Here is a 20,269-nt window from a genome sequence, read left to right on the forward strand (position 1 = left end):
AAGGAGCGGGCTGTTCTCAAATGGCAAGAGACAATTCGACCCACAAAGAAGCCGCTAAAGCAGTCCGACCTCGGCGGGGGCGGCAGCGCCATCATTCGACCTTTAAAAAAAGGCTCATGTTTGGCACAACAGTGCCTACTCTAATGCGGCACCACACAAAAAAACTGCAAAAGGACCAATCAGCTCAAAGACACCAGCAGATAGGAATCTTTCCCCCAAGGAATGGCCTGCGCTTCCGAAACACTCACTTGCCAAGAAATTTTAAGAGGTGACACCTTCTTTTGAGACTTCGCACTCCGCTGATAACATACCTAGGGCACATCGTCAAGTGATCTTTATGCTTTATTGTCTCATGGGCCATACGAGAGGTCTCATTGCACATGGGGACAATGCCTGTACACTCAAAGTACTGAATGCCTTCAACCCAGTGCCCGAATCCCTTGAGTAGAGCCATGGCAACCAGCAACCCTTCTTTTGAATCGGAAGTCAAGACAGCACCCATCATCCAGTGAAATACGAGAGGACTCAAATCACGCCTTTCCGATTTTTGTTGATTTGTGCAAGTTTCCCCATCACCCGTCATTTGCAAGTCCAACATATCGAAACTAGTCATATTATCAAGCTATGAAACTGTCATGTCCTCAACAAATGAGGCATGCAGCAAAATTATCATTTATATCTGGCACGATTACTATTTGTTACAGCCAACTAAGCCTGATAATGAAATCGGCATGTGTGCCCGACTGTTAAAAAGAGCAAAGAGCAAACTCATGTTCACATTATTATGGTTTATATATCGTCTTCCATTACTTTTACTTCATGAAGATTAGAACATACATTGACTGTATGCGCTGCTCCATGGGTCAATATACAAGATTTTATGCGCATCATCTGGTGTGGCGAAGCACAAGGACAAAGCACAAAATAATGAAGATTGGCAAGTTTCCCCTCCAATCATGCTGTTTCTCTCTTGAATGATGGCACCCCAACATTTCTTTGAGGTGTGACTTATGGTAGCTGCCTTGGTCTAACTTTCACCTCCAGCTCTTTCATCAGATATGCTAAGTCATTCTTGGATATTAGACACACAAAAGTGGGCACATTTCTACCTATCTTTACATCAAAGGATGTAAAGATGACATTGCATTGCTTCGCCGATGACATTGCATTGCTGAGTAACTCAGGGGACGAATCGCAACTCATGATTACGGAGTTAGACAAGGAGAGCAGAAAGGTGGGTCTTAAAATTAATCTGCAGAAAACGAAAGTAATGTACAACAACCTCGGAAAGGAGCAGCGCTTCGAGATAGGTAATAGTGCACTTGGAGTTGTAAAAGACTATGTCTACTTAGGGCAGGTAATAACCGCAGAGCCTAACCACGAGATTGAAGTAACTAGAAAAATAAGAATGGGGTGGAGCACATTCGGCAAGCACTCTCAAATTATGACAAGTAGATTGCCACTATCCCTCAAGAGGAAGGTATATAACAGCTGTATCTTGCCGGTACTTAGCTACGGAGCAGAAACCTGGAGACTTACAAAGAGGGTTCAGCTTAAATTGAGGACGACGCAGCGAGCAATGGAAAGAAAATGGTAGGTGTAACCTTAAGAGACAAGAAGAGAGCAGAGTGGATTAGGGGACAAACGGGGGTTAAGGATATCATAGTTGAAATAAAGAAGAGGAAATGGACATGGGCCGGGCATGTAGCGCGTAGACAGGATAACCGCTGGTCCTTAAGGGTAACAAACTAGATTCCCAGAGAAGGGAAGCGGGTTAGGGGGAGACAGAAGGTTAGGTGGGCAGATGAGATTAAGAAGTTTGTGGGTATAAATTGGCAGCAGCAAGCACAGGACCGGGTTAACTGGCGGAACATGGGAGAGGCTTTTGTCCTGCAGTGGACGTAGTCAGGCTGATGATGATGATGATGACATCAAAGGGCTCTCCAAGTCTTGCCTACAGAAGACTGCCAGAATAAGTAACTGAATCACTTTCAAGTGTGATATGTAAGGTGTTTGCCAAGCGATTCTACCCAGTGGGTTAGAGCAAGCGACACGCTGGTGATTCCTTCTAGGCGAGACGATTTCAACACAAAATTGGAACGACTTCGAGTGCTTCACCATCACGCAGAATAATGATATTGGCGTACCAAGTCCATACATGACCTTAGGACACCCAGGCAAATGCAAAAGAAAATTCAATATCATAAGGACATACTGGCCTCTCAACAATGGACAACGTTTTGCCAGACATTAAACCCCTGCAGACTCTTTCTCAGACCTGGAGAATGGTGCGTGGTTTGCGCTGCCATCTTGAACAGTGCTTTTTCTTCAAAACGCTGGCACTCCTTCAGAAGCGACAAGACAGTGAACTTGCCGAAGAATTTTGCCCAGGGATCGCTGACCAAGCGGTTTTGTCTAGATCCTGTTGCCGGTAGTTCCATCCACTGTCCCTGTGATAGTCAAATGGACCAATGGGCCTTCCTTTTACTATGGAGAAACTCGAGGCAGCACTGACTTCATGCAGGCGTTCTTCATTTTCAGGACCAGATGGCATATTATACTGAGCCTTTTGCAATCTTGGTGAGGCCTCGTGGCAAAACCTACTGCAACTCTGCAAAAACTCGTGGCAAGAGGACAACCTTCCTGACGAATGGAAGACAAGCCTATTGGTCCTGAAGCAGGAATTAGTCCCCACCTGAACTTGCCTCCAACTGCCCTACTGCATCGGCCAGCCGTGTAGGGAAGATAATGGAATGAATGATCTGTGGCCACCTAGAGTGGTATCTCGAACACTACAACGTCTATCCGAACTCCATGGCTGGTTTCTCACGTGACCGTTCATGCATATACAATGTTCTTGATCTTGTTATGCACGTTCAACAGCAGAGATTACGTAAGTGACTATCTGCCGCATCACTTTTGGATGTGAAAGGCGCCTATGATAATATTCTACACGAGGCTATTATCGATGCACTTGAAGTGGTTGGCTTTGGTGGTCGAGTTCTTCTATGCATTGGTAACTACGTGGCTGCGCAGTCATTTTTTTGTGTCAACCGACAACAACCCCACAACATGAAGTTATACCTGCCAAGGAATTCCTCAAGAAGCAGTACGAAGCCCCAACTATTCAATCTCACTCTCATTGAACTTGTCAAATACCTGACAAGTACAATCAAGATATCTACCGTATTTACTCTCATAATAGGTGCACCACCAGTTTGATCACGAGAAATCAGACTTTTTATTTCCGTGCATATTAGACGCACCCTGAACTTGGCAGTGATTGGCCTAGTTTGGGGTGTGTCGTATTTGCACAGCTGCAATTCGACATCCTTTTACGTTAACTGGAATGAGGAGAAAGAAAAGAAAAAGCACCCCAGCAGCGCTGTGCAGGTTCGTGAGTGAGGAATAACGGCGGTTGCCCTTTGCACCGGCAACAATGTGGCTTCGGCTGCTTGCTGGCCGCGTGCGCTCACCAAGTGTGCTTCGAGTTTCTTGTCGAGCAAAGCATTCTCATTATCACGTTTGCTACCTCATTCCCAAATTTAAAAACTTTCCAGCTGTCCAATGCAAGCTTTCACCTTTGCTGCCACTATGCGGACTAGCACAAGCTTTCTGCATTTTTGTCACCATTGACGTCTCGGCAGCGGCCCGCGAACCTAGACATCATATAAGGTGTGCTACTTTTAGATCAGTGCTTGAGTGCGATCTTTTCAACGCCCAATTTCAGGTTGTCTTGTACAAACTTCCCGCGATAACATGCCGAACTGGTGGCTAGGCCTAATCAGCGTTGGTTGCTTTTCGATGGTGGTCGCAGGCGATCAAAGTTGCTGTTTTGTACGAAATAAATCTAACCATTTATGGTGGCTCTAGTTTAGGGAAGAGGGCATGGTTGGCACTTGTAACGCTCGGGTGGTGGTTCGCGATTCATTCGCAATGTCTTTTGATATCGGGTGCAAGCATGTGAAATCACACAATCGCTGTTCAGTGCACAAAAACTCAGTTGTGATAATGTGCATAATCTAGGTGGCTTGACATGTATTTAGCGAATTTTCGCAATTGCGCTTTCTTTTCGTAAATTTTTTTGCATTCATTTTATTGCCAATGAGAGCCTTTTGATGCTAATTTTTGGAAATTTGGATGCAAACAGCATTGCATGTTTCAATTTTCAGACACGCTAGACTGCACGCTCAACACGTTTTGTGCTAGTGTAGCCTGTGAAGAAGGTTGTTTCGGCTGTAGTGAGGATATTTGTGAATTCAGCGACTTACGTTACCAGCAGTCTATAAAAAAAATGCATCTATTATGCGAGTAAATACGGTATAGGAGGTTTGTTAGAAAAGTATCTAACTTTTTTTTTTTTTTGAGCACCTGATGGATTTAAAACAAGCACACTTGCATCAGCTGACATTGAACCTTCAGGTGCATGCATGAATATTTTCCCGCCTGCCAATAGTCGCTGGGACGCAGCGTTTGAGCGAGGTAGTGCGTAGTGCCCTCGTCGGTTTTTCATTGCAAAGAAAATGATGGAGCGACTGGAGCAGTGCTACTGCATCAAATTTTGCCAGAAACTGGGCGACAGCCAAGTGGAAACCATTAGGAAGATCAAGACGGCTTTCGGTGGTGACGCTATGAGCCGCACTAAGGAGTGGTACAACCGGTTTAAAGATGGCTGCACATCGGTGGAGAACTAGCCACGCTGCAGTCGGCTATCAACATGCCGAAATGACCAGGTCATTGCCGAAGTGAACACTGTGGCGATGTAGGACCATCGTGCGACTATGTGGGAAATCGCGAAAAAGGTGGGCATCAGCACTTTCTCTGCAAATTCCAATACGACCGAAGATTTCGCCATAAATAAAGTTGCGGGGAAATTCGAGCCGAAATCGCTCACGATGGAGTTAAAGTCTCACGGGACATACTAGATTTCACAAGCAGTGACCTCAGCTTCATGAACACCATTATCACTGGAAACGAGTCTTGGGTGTACGAGTACAAGCCGGAAACCAAATCCCAGTCGTCACAGCGGAAGCATTCCATGTTACCAAGATTGAAGAAGGCCCGCCAAGTGCGCAGCAACGTCAGAGTGATGCTGAATGCTTTTTTTTTACTCCCGCGGTGTGCTACACCACAAGTACTCACCACAGGGTCAAACAATCACTAAAGAGTACTACAGAGATGTCCTCCATCACCTACGTGATGTGCACGCAAGAGACCCGAGTTGTGGTCAACAGCAAACCGGCACATCTATCACGACAATGCTACTGCACATTCCTCACACTTGGTTCAGACTTTTTTTAGCAAAAAGTCAGACTCCTGTAGTTCCACAGGCTCCTTACTCTCCTGATATGGCCCCCTGCAACTTCTGGCTGTTTCCCCCAAACTCAACAGGACATTGAAAAGACAGCGATTTCATACAGGGGAGAAATTATGACTGCAACAACAACTGAGCTAAACTCCATTCCGAAAGAGGCCTTCTCAGAATGCTTCCAACAATGGCAGCATCGCTGGGAGAAGTGTGTGGAGTCCCAAGGCGACTACTTTGAGAGGATTAGGTTTTCAACGCTCCATTTATGCCAGTTTTTTTTTCTTCCACTAAAGGTCAGATATTTTTCTAACAGACCTCGTATATGCAAACGACATATGTGCCTGGACCTCAGCTGTTATATGACCTTAAATATGTGCAAGACTTCAAAAGACTGCAACCTTGACAGCACATTTCCTTAGCAAACAAGGCTTCAAAATATCCACGGAAAAATGTGCATTTGTGGCATTCACACAAAAACCAATGGCCCCTTATGCCATTCGTATTGATGGGCAGATGATTTCCTATGATGGAACCTACAAATTTCTCAGTATTATTGTTGACAGGAACTTCAATTGGAGCCCACAAGTGACCTACTTGAAGAAGCGCTTGATGGCAACCGCCTAGCTGCTCAAGTTTCTGGGAGGGAAGAAACTGGGGAATGTCAGTAAATGCAATGTTGGAATTGTACCAAGCACTCTTTCTCAGGTTTTTAAGATAGTCTGCCTGCACTGACCAACACCTGCAAGACGAATTTACATGTTCTACAGGCTGCACAAGCTCAGCCACTCCGAGTTTGCCTCAGTCTGCCCAAATGTGCGCCGACAAAGACGACTATTGCCATCGCCAAGGACCAACCGATACAAACACACGTTGCATTGGAGGCATTGAGCGCACAGATAAGGCATTTTGCTCAAGCTCCTAGCCACTACCTAGCAACACTGCCCTCAGAAAGACCACAAGCATCATACTGCGCAACAATCTTGAGCTACTGTGCCAACCTACCGGCAGGCTTCAGACCCACATCCAAACCACCGATTCCACCTTGGTCTTTAATTCATCTTGCAGTGCACCTGAGTGTACCAGGAATCAAGAAAAAATCGAGTAGTCATCACCGGTCCATAAACAGTTATTTCTGCTTCTACTACACGAAAAATACACTGTCCACATACATATTTACAATGATGAGTCAACGACCATCTGAAGTTCATCCAGAGCAGTGAGTATGTCCGAGAGGAAGGTGTAACTACAGACAGTCGAGCCCGCTTATAACGAACCTCAGCGTGATGCGACATCCGTTCGCTGTATCCCGAAATTAATAGTAAGTGAAGCACAGCTTTTTAAAATAGTTGCGAGTTAAAACACAAACTTTTTCCCCAAAAAAGTCCGTGATGCACGTGTTTCGAAGAGAAGAAGGGATAAGGGCGGTCTCAAGTTCATTTAAAACGGCAGGGTGCTCGTTCGCCAAGGCCCGTGGTATAAGCTGCATGAGGCATTGGCTCCAAAGTTTCGTCATTCTCCCAATCCGATTCCTCCAAATCGCTCTCGCCACGTACTTCATTCACAATTCCACAATCCCTGCACGGTTCCGCAGTGTCAGCATCATCATCGGCCGTAATTAAACCATCGCAATAGATGTCCCACCCGCTCTCCCAGGTCGGAGTCAATGACACGCTGCCACAAATCGCCGCTGCAGTTCAGAAGCTTCAGGGTCAGCATCAGGCCAGACGTCAACGAAGTCGGCCTCGCGAAAACAGTTTCGCGCGCATGTAGTCGTCACCGCCGCCCACGAAATATTCACCATATCCACAGCTGAATATCGGGACACCCGAAGCGGCAAGTTGGCTGCCAGGTGGTCAACACCAAGAGCGAGCAAAACGTGCACACGCGACACATAATCCAGAACGCGTGGAATAGCTCTGGGCCGATTTCCAGTTAGAAAACCAAACTGATTCGAGCCAGCGTGGCAGGCGTGCCGGAGCGATAGAGACGAGCGAAGGGGTTGTGATCAAGAGAGGAGAGCAGACTTGCGAGAGAAGGGCAAGGAGTTGCGATAAAGAGAGGAGAGGATGTGGCGGGAGGGCGACGTTAAAAACCAAAACACACGGGAAGGAGGCAGATTGGGTAGCTTGCTTGAAAGGTCCGCGAAACTCGCACGTAGAAAAACTTCGAAAGAGTGCCTGCGCGCGCAGAAGTCAAAGCATGGCCGCCTGGTTCAGTTCGCGCGACGGTGTTCAAAGAATCGGCGGCCGTGGTCAAAAAATCGTTTTGTTGCGCCGGCGGGTTTTCGTCGCCTCAGGAACTTCAATATTTCGCGATTCGTTCCGCGCAAATTAACAGTCGTTATCGCACTTCTGCACACACGCGGAAGGCATGCTGAGCTGAGTGCGAAGCGAGCGAGAACAAGTCCCAAACACGAAAGGAATCGCAAATTATCAGAGTAGGTGGGGTGGCGTACGTGCGTGCACTAAATGCAGACTATCGGATACAGTCGGTGGCCGACGATCTTGGCAAATGGTCTGGTCACTCCAGGCTGGCGATGCCAACGACAGTACCAGTCAAAAACAGGGTAGATGGCCGACCGGTCTTCGAAAGATAGGTGGCAGTGTGAAAACATGGGCCTCGTCTAGTGACGCAGGGTGCTCAGAGTAGCGGGGGGACAAAGGACGGAGGGGTGCGTAACAAAAAGCAGTTGGGGCATGGAGGAAGGAAACAACTTTCCTTCCTCCATGGGTTGGGGAGAGCGGCAACTAGAGGATCGCGGAAGCAGGGTCAGCGTTTAACAATAAGAATGTATGGGCACCTCGCTGATGCCTGATTGGTGGTCGAAATTGGTTTCCCGGGAAGTCCGCAGACCGCTGACTCCGTTTGCTGTAACCGATCAGCGGCGCTCGGAGACGTACGTTGTAAATGCGATTTTGTGCCACTGAACCAATGTATATTTTCACGGTCATGCGAATATTGTTCGTTTTAAGCGAAAGTTCGTTTTAAGTGGGGCCGTTACATGTGGGCTCGACTGTATTAGCTTTAAGGCGAACCACTATCCAACATCAACGGCTAAAAAAATGGCAGTGGCTTAACTCAGCTATGCCAGGATATACGTAGCGTTAGCAAAGGTTCAGCTGATTACTCTTAGCTTTCCAGATATCATGCTTACAGCTATTCCAATGACACACACACGGTATACATATTATGTGGAACATCTATATTTATTTTGCTGGGCAACTACTTCAGGATCCGATGAGTTAAGCTTCTCCGTTGAGCAGCATTTGCACTCTCCTTCTCCATGGCTATACCACAGTGGCAAACGCCAGTCAGAGGCGCTATCAAGCGGCTCCAGCGCAGTGTCAGATGGCGACTGCACAGGGAAGGCGCGCGCGTCGGCATCCATGTCTCCCAAGGCTATGACGGCACTCCTCTGGAAAGCGCACACCGGCGGCGGCGAGTCGCACGCGGCCGCGGCCAAGTGCGAGGGAGGTGCCAGCTCCAGTGCGTGACACCACTGATCGTCTGCGCAGCGCATCGAATTGCGCGCACACCGGCGGCGAGCCGAGAGCGGCGGCGGCGGAGTATCATTGCGCATGCGCAGGCCAGTGCCACGCGACATCGGCTCAGCGAGGCCAGTGCAGCTAACGCTACAAAACTCACAGATCTTCACACTGTACTTGGCATTGTTGATCGCGAATAACAGCAGCGAGGGTTAATATTTAAGATTCTAAAGCAGCCCTACAATCTTTTTTGTCAGCCCTGCAGCGTGGCCCATACAAACAACTGGTATTCGAGATAAGACACCTCATTCATACGTCATTTGATAAGAGACACCAAGTGACATTTCAACGGTTGCCAAATCAATGTGACGTGATTGGCAACAAACATGCCGATAATGCTGCCTGGTCAGCTTTGCAATGCGACAAGGAAGAGACTATAACCCTTTCAAGATTTGATACTGCTGCCATGGTTCGAAGAATCACGAAGGATATTTCACACTCAACGCAGAATACATCAAGAAGCCAGAACTATCGGCAACACCACCTAAATGCGCTGTGGAAATTTCACATACCAACTGGTCCCCACCGAAAAAAGAATACCACTCTACTATGCCGTTAATGGCTAAGAGTGGCTTTCACGAAGTCAAGAAAGGCTTTCACGAAGTCAAGAGTGGCTTTCACGAACTCATATTCATTTTGGATAGAGATGGCCAACAACACTCTTTGCGACATCTGTCGTACCGAGATGACCCTCTCGCAGCATATCTTCTGCAACTGTCCTCGCTATGCTGTGCAGAGACTATCCCTCTAATTCACTCTCGCCCATGTTGACAACAAAACGTTGACACTGGAAACTATTCTCCAATGTCATCCTGAAAAGTCATAAAGAATTCAAGCAGCCAAGGCATTTCTGAAATTCCACAGGACAACAGACTTGCACAAGCAGCTGTATACCACACAAGACTGCCCCTCTGCGCTGTGACGTTATGTGTGCACGTGTCTGCTCCACCTCTCTTTCTTTACTCATCTTTCTATCTCCCATATCCCTTTCCCCTATACAGGGTAGCACACCGATTATGCCAAACTGGTTAACATGCCTGCCTTCCTCTCTCTCATTTTCTTTTTTTCTTTTCTACACTCTTACACAGGGGGACAAACAATGAGACAACTGTTGCTGTCAACCACCCAATTAACTAAAATGAAATACGTAGTGTACATTTTAGTCGATACACTAAGCGGGCGTGTGTATTCAAAAGTCTGAGGCGATTGCATTTCAACACAGCTCCACCTGGAAGAATTCTTCTAGCATGCCTGTGTTACAAGATCCCACTGCAACGTTTAAATGCAGTTAGCATGACTCCACATGCAAGGTAATAAGGACCAATGCAATGTTCCTTCCTGACATGACAAGCAGTTATTTCTTGCTATTACAAGAAGTAGTAACAAAAGCTAAACATATTCAACTTTGCCTATGCCTTCAACCTGCTGTCGAATTAAACACCGCATGCAACTGCCACAGCACATCAGGAAGGAGATTAGAGCAAGTTCTCACTGTCTTGCGTGCATAATCATTCAAACCACAACTAAAAATTTGCAACCGGGTATCTCGGGACACAGACATGCTAGAAAATTTATTCTAAGTAAATTACAATATAAACAATCTCATTTACTGCCTTCACTCGGTTCGTTATTTAATCAGTTAATTGAGCAGCTGACAATAATAATTATCAACTCACTTCATGTCGTACTTGACACATAACTAATCCAAAAAAGTTGTTTTCATGTATCTCCTGATGCTTAACTTTACGAAAACCATAGAGCTTAATTTTGAACACGTGGTATATCAGGCTTCTCACAACAGTGGGAGGCGGTGGAAATGCCATCCAGCACTCCACTTCACTGTCAAACATTTGTGATATACCACCCAGAGCTCCGTATCACCCTTTGAAATACATGCCTGACGAACAAATAAGTAACTGTCCGCAAGCAATGCCACCAAGCCGTGCCTCCCACCACCTGGCTATGTAAAAAGAAGTTTAAACAGGGCACAGGCGCCTTTGCCTCCATTCTCTAAATGCACATGATAGATGCCGAAAAAGTGTGACTAGAAATTAAATGTGCATACGTGTTCAAAACAGGAAATGTGAAAACTTCAATTTCACAAACTTAATATCTGCCCTCCCCTCCTCGACTTCTAAAATGCCCCCCCCCCCCCCCTCCCGCCCACCCCAAGTATTTTCTGAGAAGAACCCACCCCTGCTGGGTGGGTAAGCAGGTGGGTGGGACCAGTGAATTTTGGGCTTTGGTCAACAGCTCACCAGTAAGAACTAGCATTTTGCCAGCTATGCTACTAAGGTTCTTGGTTATGTCATGACCAACAACGAAATTCGTCCTGACCCTGACAAGACTGCTGCTGTTTTTCGATTTCCTATAGCTGCTTACTGCACAAGCTACTTGCTAATCATATATCCTTACGGTGGTCTCAAGAATGTGAACTAGCATTTTACTTGTTGAAGGGCACCCTGAAGTCCTAACCCCTTCATTATTTCGATGAGAATGCATTCTACTCTCCTGCACATAGATGTTAACAATTGCAGTTTAGGTGTTGTTCTTCTGCAGCGCAGCAACTCTTCACAACAGAGTCATTGCATACACCAGCTGTGTACTCTACACTGCCAAAAAAACTATATGACGACTAAGCGGTACAACCTGGCTCTCTTTTGGTCGACAAAGAAGTTTTGTATTTATCTGCACAGCTATCTCTCTACAATCGTTAAAGACCACCACACCTTAAGCGGCCCTTCACACTCACGAAACTGTCAGGACACCAGGGACGCTGGATTTTATGCATACCAGAGCATGACTTATATCGTGTCTAGCAAATGACGATAAGACACCGACACTCTTTCTCACTGCCATTTCCTAAAGCCCTGCTAGGTGCCTCTGCAATCATTTCACACAACACAAATTTGGACACCACTTCTACATCAGTTCTCTCTCTGAACTCTATAGACTAGCTGCCTTCAGACAATGACCAACCCTTTGCTTCTTGCGAGCTGGCAGACCTGTACTATCGACAAGAGTGGCGATATACTATCGAAGCATTATAAACCCCCTCGCTGAGTTTCCTTTCACCTAAAGCAAGGCTCCACCAAGTCTCGCAATTCAAGCTGGGCAACTGCGTTCTATACAGCCACATTTAACATTTGAACGATCACCACTAAGCGCCCGTTCTACCACACACTCTTCACCCTCGCCTTGTTATAGTAGCGGATACAACTTCAAACATCTGCGGTATCACCTCTTCAAAGGCGGATGCAAACAAGGCTGCAACAATGGTCATGCATAGGCTTATGCGAATAGTGAATTTCAGGTTCGAAGTGAATAGCGATCTTGGTCGAAAAATTTCTAATCAAATTTGAATAGCATATATACAGCAACAACTTGGAATAGTTGCATAATTCAACTTGCACTAGAATGCAAGGAATAGCCTGTGAAAAATATGTTACTTTTTAAAATTTGCTATACTTACAGCATATAAGTAGGTATACCAAGCTGCTCCCACCACAGAAGTTTAGTGGCTAAGGTACTCGCTTGCTAAGCCGCAGGTCGCGTCGAATCCCGCAGATCGAATCCCGGATGCGGCGGCTACATTTTCGATGGAGACGAAAATGCTGCAGGCTTGTGTGCTGAGATTTGGGTGCACGTTAAAGAACCCCAGGTGGTCAAAACTTCCGGAGCGCTCCACTACGGCATCTCTCATTAATCATATAGTGGTTTTGGGATGTTAAACCCCACATATCAATGAATCAGGTATACCAAGCTTTTAAACTTAAAAAATAAATTGATGTCACGGCAATATCCTTATTTAAAGGAGCCCTGCAACACTTTTTGAGCATGATCACAAAATGCTGGCGATTGGTAATAGAGGCTTCTGACAACGCGAGAGCCAAATATTATAGCGCAGCATGTAACCTGGAATTCGCAACAAATTATCAAAGTAAGCTAAACATTGCGAGTACACCGTGGGCAGCTGGAGCGTCCTGGCCTTGCCTGACTTCACACGGTCGGGTCCGGAACCCGACACTGCAGCCGCACGACACCCAGGATCTGCACTCCAGCCAATTCGATCTCGTTCTGCCCCCGACTGGTCTTTCTCTTCTCTCTCTCGTGCATTGGCTGCAGCGCAACCTTTCGCGCAAACTTCCTCTTCCTTTTCGCGGGCCGCAGTTTCATGCGTGACGTTTTGCGCCAACGCCATCGTCTTTCCGCTGCTCAATCGAGAAGCACCGCTGCCGTCGCCTCCGAGCACGTTGTACCTAACACCACGGTGCCACCACACTTCACAAACACCACCACGTCACTATACTACACAACACAGCACAACCAGCAGCAGTTTGTGGAAAAACACATTAAATTCATAATTTTTTGTCATGTACTTTCACAAAAAATGGTCGACATTTTTGTTATTTTGCACTGTGTTTGTCCCCGACCAGAAGGGATTCCGTCAGACTCTTGACTATGTAGTTTCTGTTTTAAATTAATGTTGTAACTATCAATTTCAGCCCCCAATCTTTCAGTCTGGCCGAAAATCTCGGGGGCAAGAACATTTTTCAGTATACAGTAGACTCTCGTTACATGGAACCTGAAGGGACTAGAAAAATGTGTTTAGTTTAGCATGAGTTACGTTTACTGAGAGATGAGCAGGGGTGCAGAATTCAAGTAGGAAACCAACTGTACTACAGGCAGCTGTTCTACTTAAGCAGCAGTTCTGTTTAACAAATTTCAATTTACTGAGAGTGTACTGCACCTTTGAACTTTGACATAAATATGTTCAATTATACACTACTCTTACTTTAATGACCGTTATTTACATCAAGGCATCAAATGTGCACTTATTCCTAATAATAAAAATTTTCAGGATTGTATACTATTTCGATAGATTGTTGACACAAAATGAACAACACGAAAAACACAAACCTGGAAAACTGAAACAGGCATGCATAACAGTTTACTGTTGCTCTTAAGTCACATGATCCTTTGATCGACCCTTAAGGTATATTATTGTTACAATGTCTTCCCAATCTTAGAAACTAAGGTTTTAACGTAAGCCTGTCTGATCAAAAAATAACATCCTAAACATTTAATGAAAAACACCAACCATGAACGAATTAGAAAAAAATGTTTCAGCTCCCATAATGCGTGTGTTGGAGAACTAGTCGGAGAGACATATTTTGTAAACTTGAACTGCGCTAGGGACGATTCACCACAGTAGAAGCAGACACGTACACCTCCTATGGGAGTCTTGCTGACAATGAAATTGACCCCATGTGATACAATGTTTACGAAAGCATTAAAACTCAATACAAGCAGTGTGTGTAGATATGAAGAAGGGTTCTGTCATTTATATTTAGTGTATTATTGGTTGCTTTTATCAAAACAAACTTCAAGTAATGACTTGAGAGAGATTGAAAATCTGGTGTCTTGAAAAGCTGCCTCTAATCCCACTTCGGCTTTAGTATTTTTCATCAAACCAAGAATTCTAGTAATGGCAAATCATAATAACCTTTTAACGTGCCTAATTTCTAGCCAGAAAATTTAAGCAAATGCCTGCACTTAACTTTGGAATAACTGCTTTTTTTCTTTGTTTTTACAGTTCCCAAATTTCGCAAAATTATAGTCTGATGAAAAAATGAAATCTCAGACCACTGGAATATAGTGCCATTCTACCATAGTAAGAAACTGCTTATTGAGTCTTGCAATGTCTTGGTTCTAGTGAGCTGTGACAACACCAAGTTTTCAAAATACACCCAACGGATGCAGATAATGTAAATCAAAAGGGCACAACAATATCTTGTACATATTGAATGCATTCGAGATTCAACACAGCAATGTCAGAGGAGATCATTAACAAGCACCATAATTCAAGACAAAAATGGGTACAGTAGCAGAAATCTGGCCTTTACACACTGATATTTCACTGTATTTACCAATGTAACATTTTTAAAATGTTTCATGCTTTCTTCTGTTTAAATGCAGTAGCAGTCACTCCAGCAAGATAGTTGGGGATCACAGCTTTTGTCATTTAACATTCATTTATTAATTCAGACTATTCGAAACTATTCACATTACAGAAGCCCAGAAATTCTTGCTATAGCATTCACTTTCTGTCAAACCTGGGAACAAGCTAACAATAGTCACCACTTCAATCCACACAGTGAATATTCTCAGCAGCAACAGAACCGAATCTAACTCACTTTTTGTTGGCAAAACGACCTGAGGCGGAGGTGGTGGTGGAGGCGATGCAGGTTCTCGTGTGATTTTGTTGATGATGCCATATACAGCAAGCGTGATGGCGCTGTACCACCCACGTAAAACCAGACCATCAGTTGGAATCTGCAAATAACAGAACAAAAGCACTGACACATCTATGAAATGCCTTGTTAGTCAGCATAAAATATAAAATAAATTGTGTCTTACGCAAGAACTTTAAGCTTGTAAATGTATATAATCTCAAAACAACAGAAACCACCACCAACAACAAATCATTCAAAATTTCCAGAATTGGAGTGTAAACATTTGAACGAGAGTTCATATATACCTTAAAACTGCCCAATTATGAATATAACACCTACATTAACTGTTTCGAAGTAAATTTATGGCTAGACAATGCAGTCAAGAAAAACTAAGCAAAGTGTTACATGGAGCACTGATGCTACAATTTTCCTGGAAAGGCATATGTCACAAGCAACAGCGAGTACACTTTTGCTGAAAACAACACCAACAACTTTTTCTTTTCATTATAGCAGTAAATAAAACATGTCTGCCAGCTAGTCTAATCTTTTTCCGGAATAGCAAATTTGTCAGAGAAACCAAAAATGCACTGAAGATTGCAGCAAGGTTGTTCTAAACAAAAATATTGCACTGGTACTGCACCATTAAATTGATGCTTTTCTGAACACCTAGGGCTTGCCGGAAAAGTGAAACAGTTTTGTAACTGATGGATCGAAGATAGTGATTGAGATGGATCGAAGATAGTGATTGATCGGACAACCATATCAATGAATGATAGATTTCAGTGGCCCCAAACCAGGCCACAGTTTTGCAAATGTGAGGCTTTGATCTTGCCCTATTAGTTTGCAAAAAATTTGCCTATATTTTTCTCCAGAATGTCACAGATGTGAATATGTATGAGGCTTATTTTTTCAGTCATGTTAAAACTATAATACAGAATTAATTTTTAGTACACCCTGGCTAATTAATAAGTGTCTAATGAAAGAGCCAAACACTGTCCTATCACATTACCAAGTGGTCTTGTGCACTCTGAATGCCACTACAGACACACTGCAGCATAGTGCAACAGCACCAACTGGGAAAAGTTAACCAGGACAAGAACTGCTTGTTTTGAAACTTCCCCTTTCATGATCATTGATAAAAGCCAATTAATGAGAAAACTGAATAATAAAATGCATCCACTTTATATACGACTAAAGCAGTGCTTTTCTCCCATTCCCTAGCTCTGGTCAGTCTATATGCCAAATAAGCTTATATTACCTTTTCAGCTTTAAAGAATCAAGGGCCACACTAAGGGCATCCAGCAAAACTTTATGCTGCATAAAATCCCACATAAACAAAGACGCTAACATTAAAAAGTGGTGGTCCAGCTATTTTAAAATTTGTGGCAATTTATGGAGCAGGAAAAAAAGACATTTTGGAGCAGCTTCGGAGCATAAGGAACTGTGTTTCAGAGCAGGTATGCAGCTGAAAAACTTTAGTTTTGAAGCAAGTCTGAAGCAGAGATAACAGAATTTAGGATCACTTGGACAAGTGAAATAGTAAGTCTTCAGCTTTTCAGTGCATATTCTAACTGGTCTGCAAACAGGAAGTAGACAGGGGGATAATCGCCACTGTAGCTCAGTGGTTGAGCATCGGACGCGTTATTCGAAAGTGGCAGGTTCGGATCCTGCCACTGGCAACTTATCTTTTCGTCCACTTTTCTTTCTTCAAATTTACATTACAATTACTTCTAACAGCATCTCCTATGCTTTCCCTGGCATTATTGTCTGTTAGTTCTCATTGTTATTGTGCCTAACAAAGGAAACAAATCCTTAAGTTTACACTTTCCTTTATTTCATAGTGAGCGTCTCGTTCAGGCAGACTTGATGCCTTGAGGAGGTATGCGAGAGATTATTAGTCAGCTGCCATCTCGTAATAAGATCCCGTACTACGTTAAGCCACAGGCAAAAAGAGTGTTCCACATTTGCCACCATGGTAACAGGTGGCGCCGACTGATGCTTCCACATTTAAATTCATATATACACCCTATGAAGTTGATGGGGGGTAACCGCCATCATAGCTCAGTGGTAGAGCATTGGACATGTTGTTCGAAGGTTGCAGGTTCAGATAACCTACCGGTGGCAAGTTATCTTTTCCTCCACTTTTCTTTCTCCAAATTTACATTACAATTACTTCTAATAACTTTCCCTATGCTTTTTCTGGCATTATAGTCTGATAGTTCTCATTAATATTATGCTGACCTATTAGTAACAGAGACTATAAGTGTATACCTTAGTTACAAGCCAATTATAACTAGAAGCATATGGGTGTTAAGATGGAGATTGGGAGTGGTTTCCACAGCAATATGGACAACGCTGTGAGTGTTAGGTGCCAGAACAAGAATATTTTGGGCCAGGAACACTCCAGTGCTGTTTAAGCAGGCAGAATAGATAACTTTAGTGCGGTAAGACACAGAGAGACTGTACTTTAGCAAAATGGTGTAAATGGCCCACTTGGACCACCACTTGTTAAAGGGACACTTAAGACAAACATTAAGTCGATATTGATTGTTGAAAAAGCGGCCAAGAAACCTCACACTGCTACTTTTGTGCCAAGGAAGTGCTTATTTTGAAATAAAATTATGTTTTAATGGTCCGCATCGCGTTAGCGCACTTCAAGTCACCCGCGTAAAAGCGGTCTCTTAGACGTCATTGTACCCGTTCCCAATGTTGCTTAACTACGCAGCCACAGACACCAGTAGCAGCAAAGCGAAAGTAGCAGGAGCCACAGTAGCAAGAATGACCATTGAACAATTTTCTGCAATCTCAGAGGCCATGGTTCTGCTTGCTGAATATGTGGGCCCGCTAGATGGCACTACATATCCAACCTAACCAGCCAAAACTTACTTTTGAACCACTCGCACCGTTCGCCATAGTAACGCCAGGCAGTTTTTTTTTTTTTTTTCTATAAATCAAACAAACGTACAAGCAGAATTTTATTGCGTCTGTTGATGAGTGGAAGGTTCTTATTTTATTGCAGCTAGTTTCATAACTAGTGATTAATTATAGCAGGACACTCTCACCTCATTAGGATCATCTTGCAGATGTCATGCTTGTGGCGCACGTCGTGATACATTTAGATTAATTTCTCGGTAAGTAAGGCACTGCTGTTTATAATATTCCTGTTTTAGACATTGTCATACATTGAGCTTTCACTCATGCCATAAACTGTCATTTGCCTTTCGTGTCCCTTTAAGTCTTAATGAAGGGCACCAAACATATTGGCTCCAGTTGGTATTATTTTAAAAGACCTTGAAAGGCTCAAAACATATGAAAATGCTGAACATGCGAGCACAATATTACTGTGGTGCATGCAGCAGAAAATATGCAACATCATGTCAAAAATGGTCAAAAATCACTCAGTCCTTTATTTGCAATGCTATCAACACTTCAGCAAGCAGGCCCAATAGATATTGGCCAATTTCTTAACCCTGTGAACACTCTAAGAGGTAGAAATATTCCTAACTTTTAGTTGAATAATGTGAAAGTCTACGTGTGCAATGTAAAAAACAAAAAAAACTTCACGTGAGCTCTTTTAGTCCTGATCAACGGTTGCCTGTTTACTAATTTGTTTTCTTGGGCATTTTAGTTCGACGAATAATGCCAAAGAATGGATAACAAGACGAAGGAAGTTGCAGGACAAGTGCATATGAACAACTGAGCTTCTATTGAAGAAAAAATATATATGTAGAAAGAAAAAAAACATGTTTACTAATTTTGATTTTTATACAATATTCATTGTCTTCAATAAAGCTTTAGTTGTTAGAATGCACCTCTCCTGTTGCTTTTTTTGTCTTGTCCCATGTTTTTTCGTGCTCTCTTTATTCATGTACATCAACTTGCTCAACAGTCTATTCTTCCAAGTTACAATCTACAGGGATGGAAGTGGGCTTGAGTTTTTGGAGCAGCTTTGAGAGCAGAAATAATACGGTTTTGGAGTAGTAAAATGGGAGCTTTGGAGCAGCTCTAGAGCCCTATAAGGTGTGTTTTGGAACAACAAAATTTAGTTTCGGAGCAGATTTCTCAGGTCACACATCACTGTTAATTAGAATTTTCGCTTTCTGGTCAGCACAAAAAACTTCAGTGGTTCTTACTAAGCATGAAATGCTGTTAGACCGCATGTTAGACTTGCCGTCGAATGCTCAAGCAAAGAGAAAACACGCTGCCCGTCTCAAACACGAAAAGACGCAAAGGAAGGGGGGGGGGGGGGGGGTGCTCGAGCAGCTGCAATGAATTTTGATTCTAAGGGCGTGGTTGTGATAGCTGGCACGCAAGTTATCGGCAAGCATAAGCGCACGGCTCGTAAACCATTATATGCGGTGCATTCTCAATGGGTAGAAACTGTGCAATAAGAGCATTTCTCTTAGAACAGCGTTTTGAAGAATGTCACGATGTCGGATCCAAAAAGAGTTAGCTGTCAGCCTTTGTATTGTCATGGGGTCAGGATGTTGACGAAGGCAACAGCCTCTGTTTTCATGAGTGAACGTTTTATTGGGGTGTACCTGTGCCCGGAAAACAAAATGTCACTCTACAAGAAATGCATGCTGTAGACATATTGCAGCGAACACAAAGTGTCGGTCATCGATAACCTGCAAAGCAGCGAAGTGCATCAGCATTTATACATGTGCCATCGATAATTCCAGAATTACGACTAGTGGCTGCCTAAGCACCAGAACAAATTCTAATGTGCACATATTCTCATGGAAAGGTTCTAAGATTATCTAGATGGTTGCCAGTCATTTGGGTGTGGTTTGAGCAAGGCAGTGTTACACGTGTAATGGTGCAGTAACAATAGAAAGTAGTGCATGCGGCATTATCATTACAACATTACAAATTGTTTCTATTGCAGTCATCATCTCACCGGCAAAACGAATTTTTATTATTTTTCTTTAGTTTATATGGTTCGACAGTCTCCATTGTAGAGTGTGTGCGGTGCTCGGTAGTTGCTCGGCAATAGTGTGGCGAATTTTTCACTACCCCCACTGCAGTCTTCATAGTTTGACTAACAGCTTTGCTGTTATAAGAGTTGCATAATGAGGTATGAACACAAATGCCACCTTGACAGGATTCATGCATTCTGCTCACATAGCTCAAGATTCATGCATGAACCGAAATACGACGTGCCCAAACTAATTTGATAT

General features: G+C 43.9%; 1 protein-coding gene across 8 annotated transcripts in view; it reads right to left on the minus strand.

Annotated features, from left to right (window-relative positions):
* vir (VIR_N domain-containing protein) overlaps positions 1-20,269 on the minus strand; it is a 431,173-nt gene that overhangs the window by 340,609 nt on the left and 70,295 nt on the right. For all 8 annotated transcript variants that reach the window (XR_012887826.1, XM_075881178.1, XM_075881177.1 and 5 more), the window contains one exon: positions 15,051-15,189. Coding sequence is in view for 7 of the 8 variants with exons in the window: in XM_075881178.1 (XP_075737293.1) it covers positions 15,051-15,189 (139 nt within the window). In the remaining variant the exon portion in view is untranslated. The remainder of the gene's footprint in view (positions 1-15,050; positions 15,190-20,269) is intronic.

Source organism: Rhipicephalus microplus, chromosome X (genome assembly GCF_043290135.1).
Source record: "Rhipicephalus microplus isolate Deutch F79 chromosome X, USDA_Rmic, whole genome shotgun sequence".
In the NCBI taxonomy this organism is placed as follows: domain Eukaryota; kingdom Metazoa; phylum Arthropoda; class Arachnida; order Ixodida; family Ixodidae; genus Rhipicephalus; species Rhipicephalus microplus.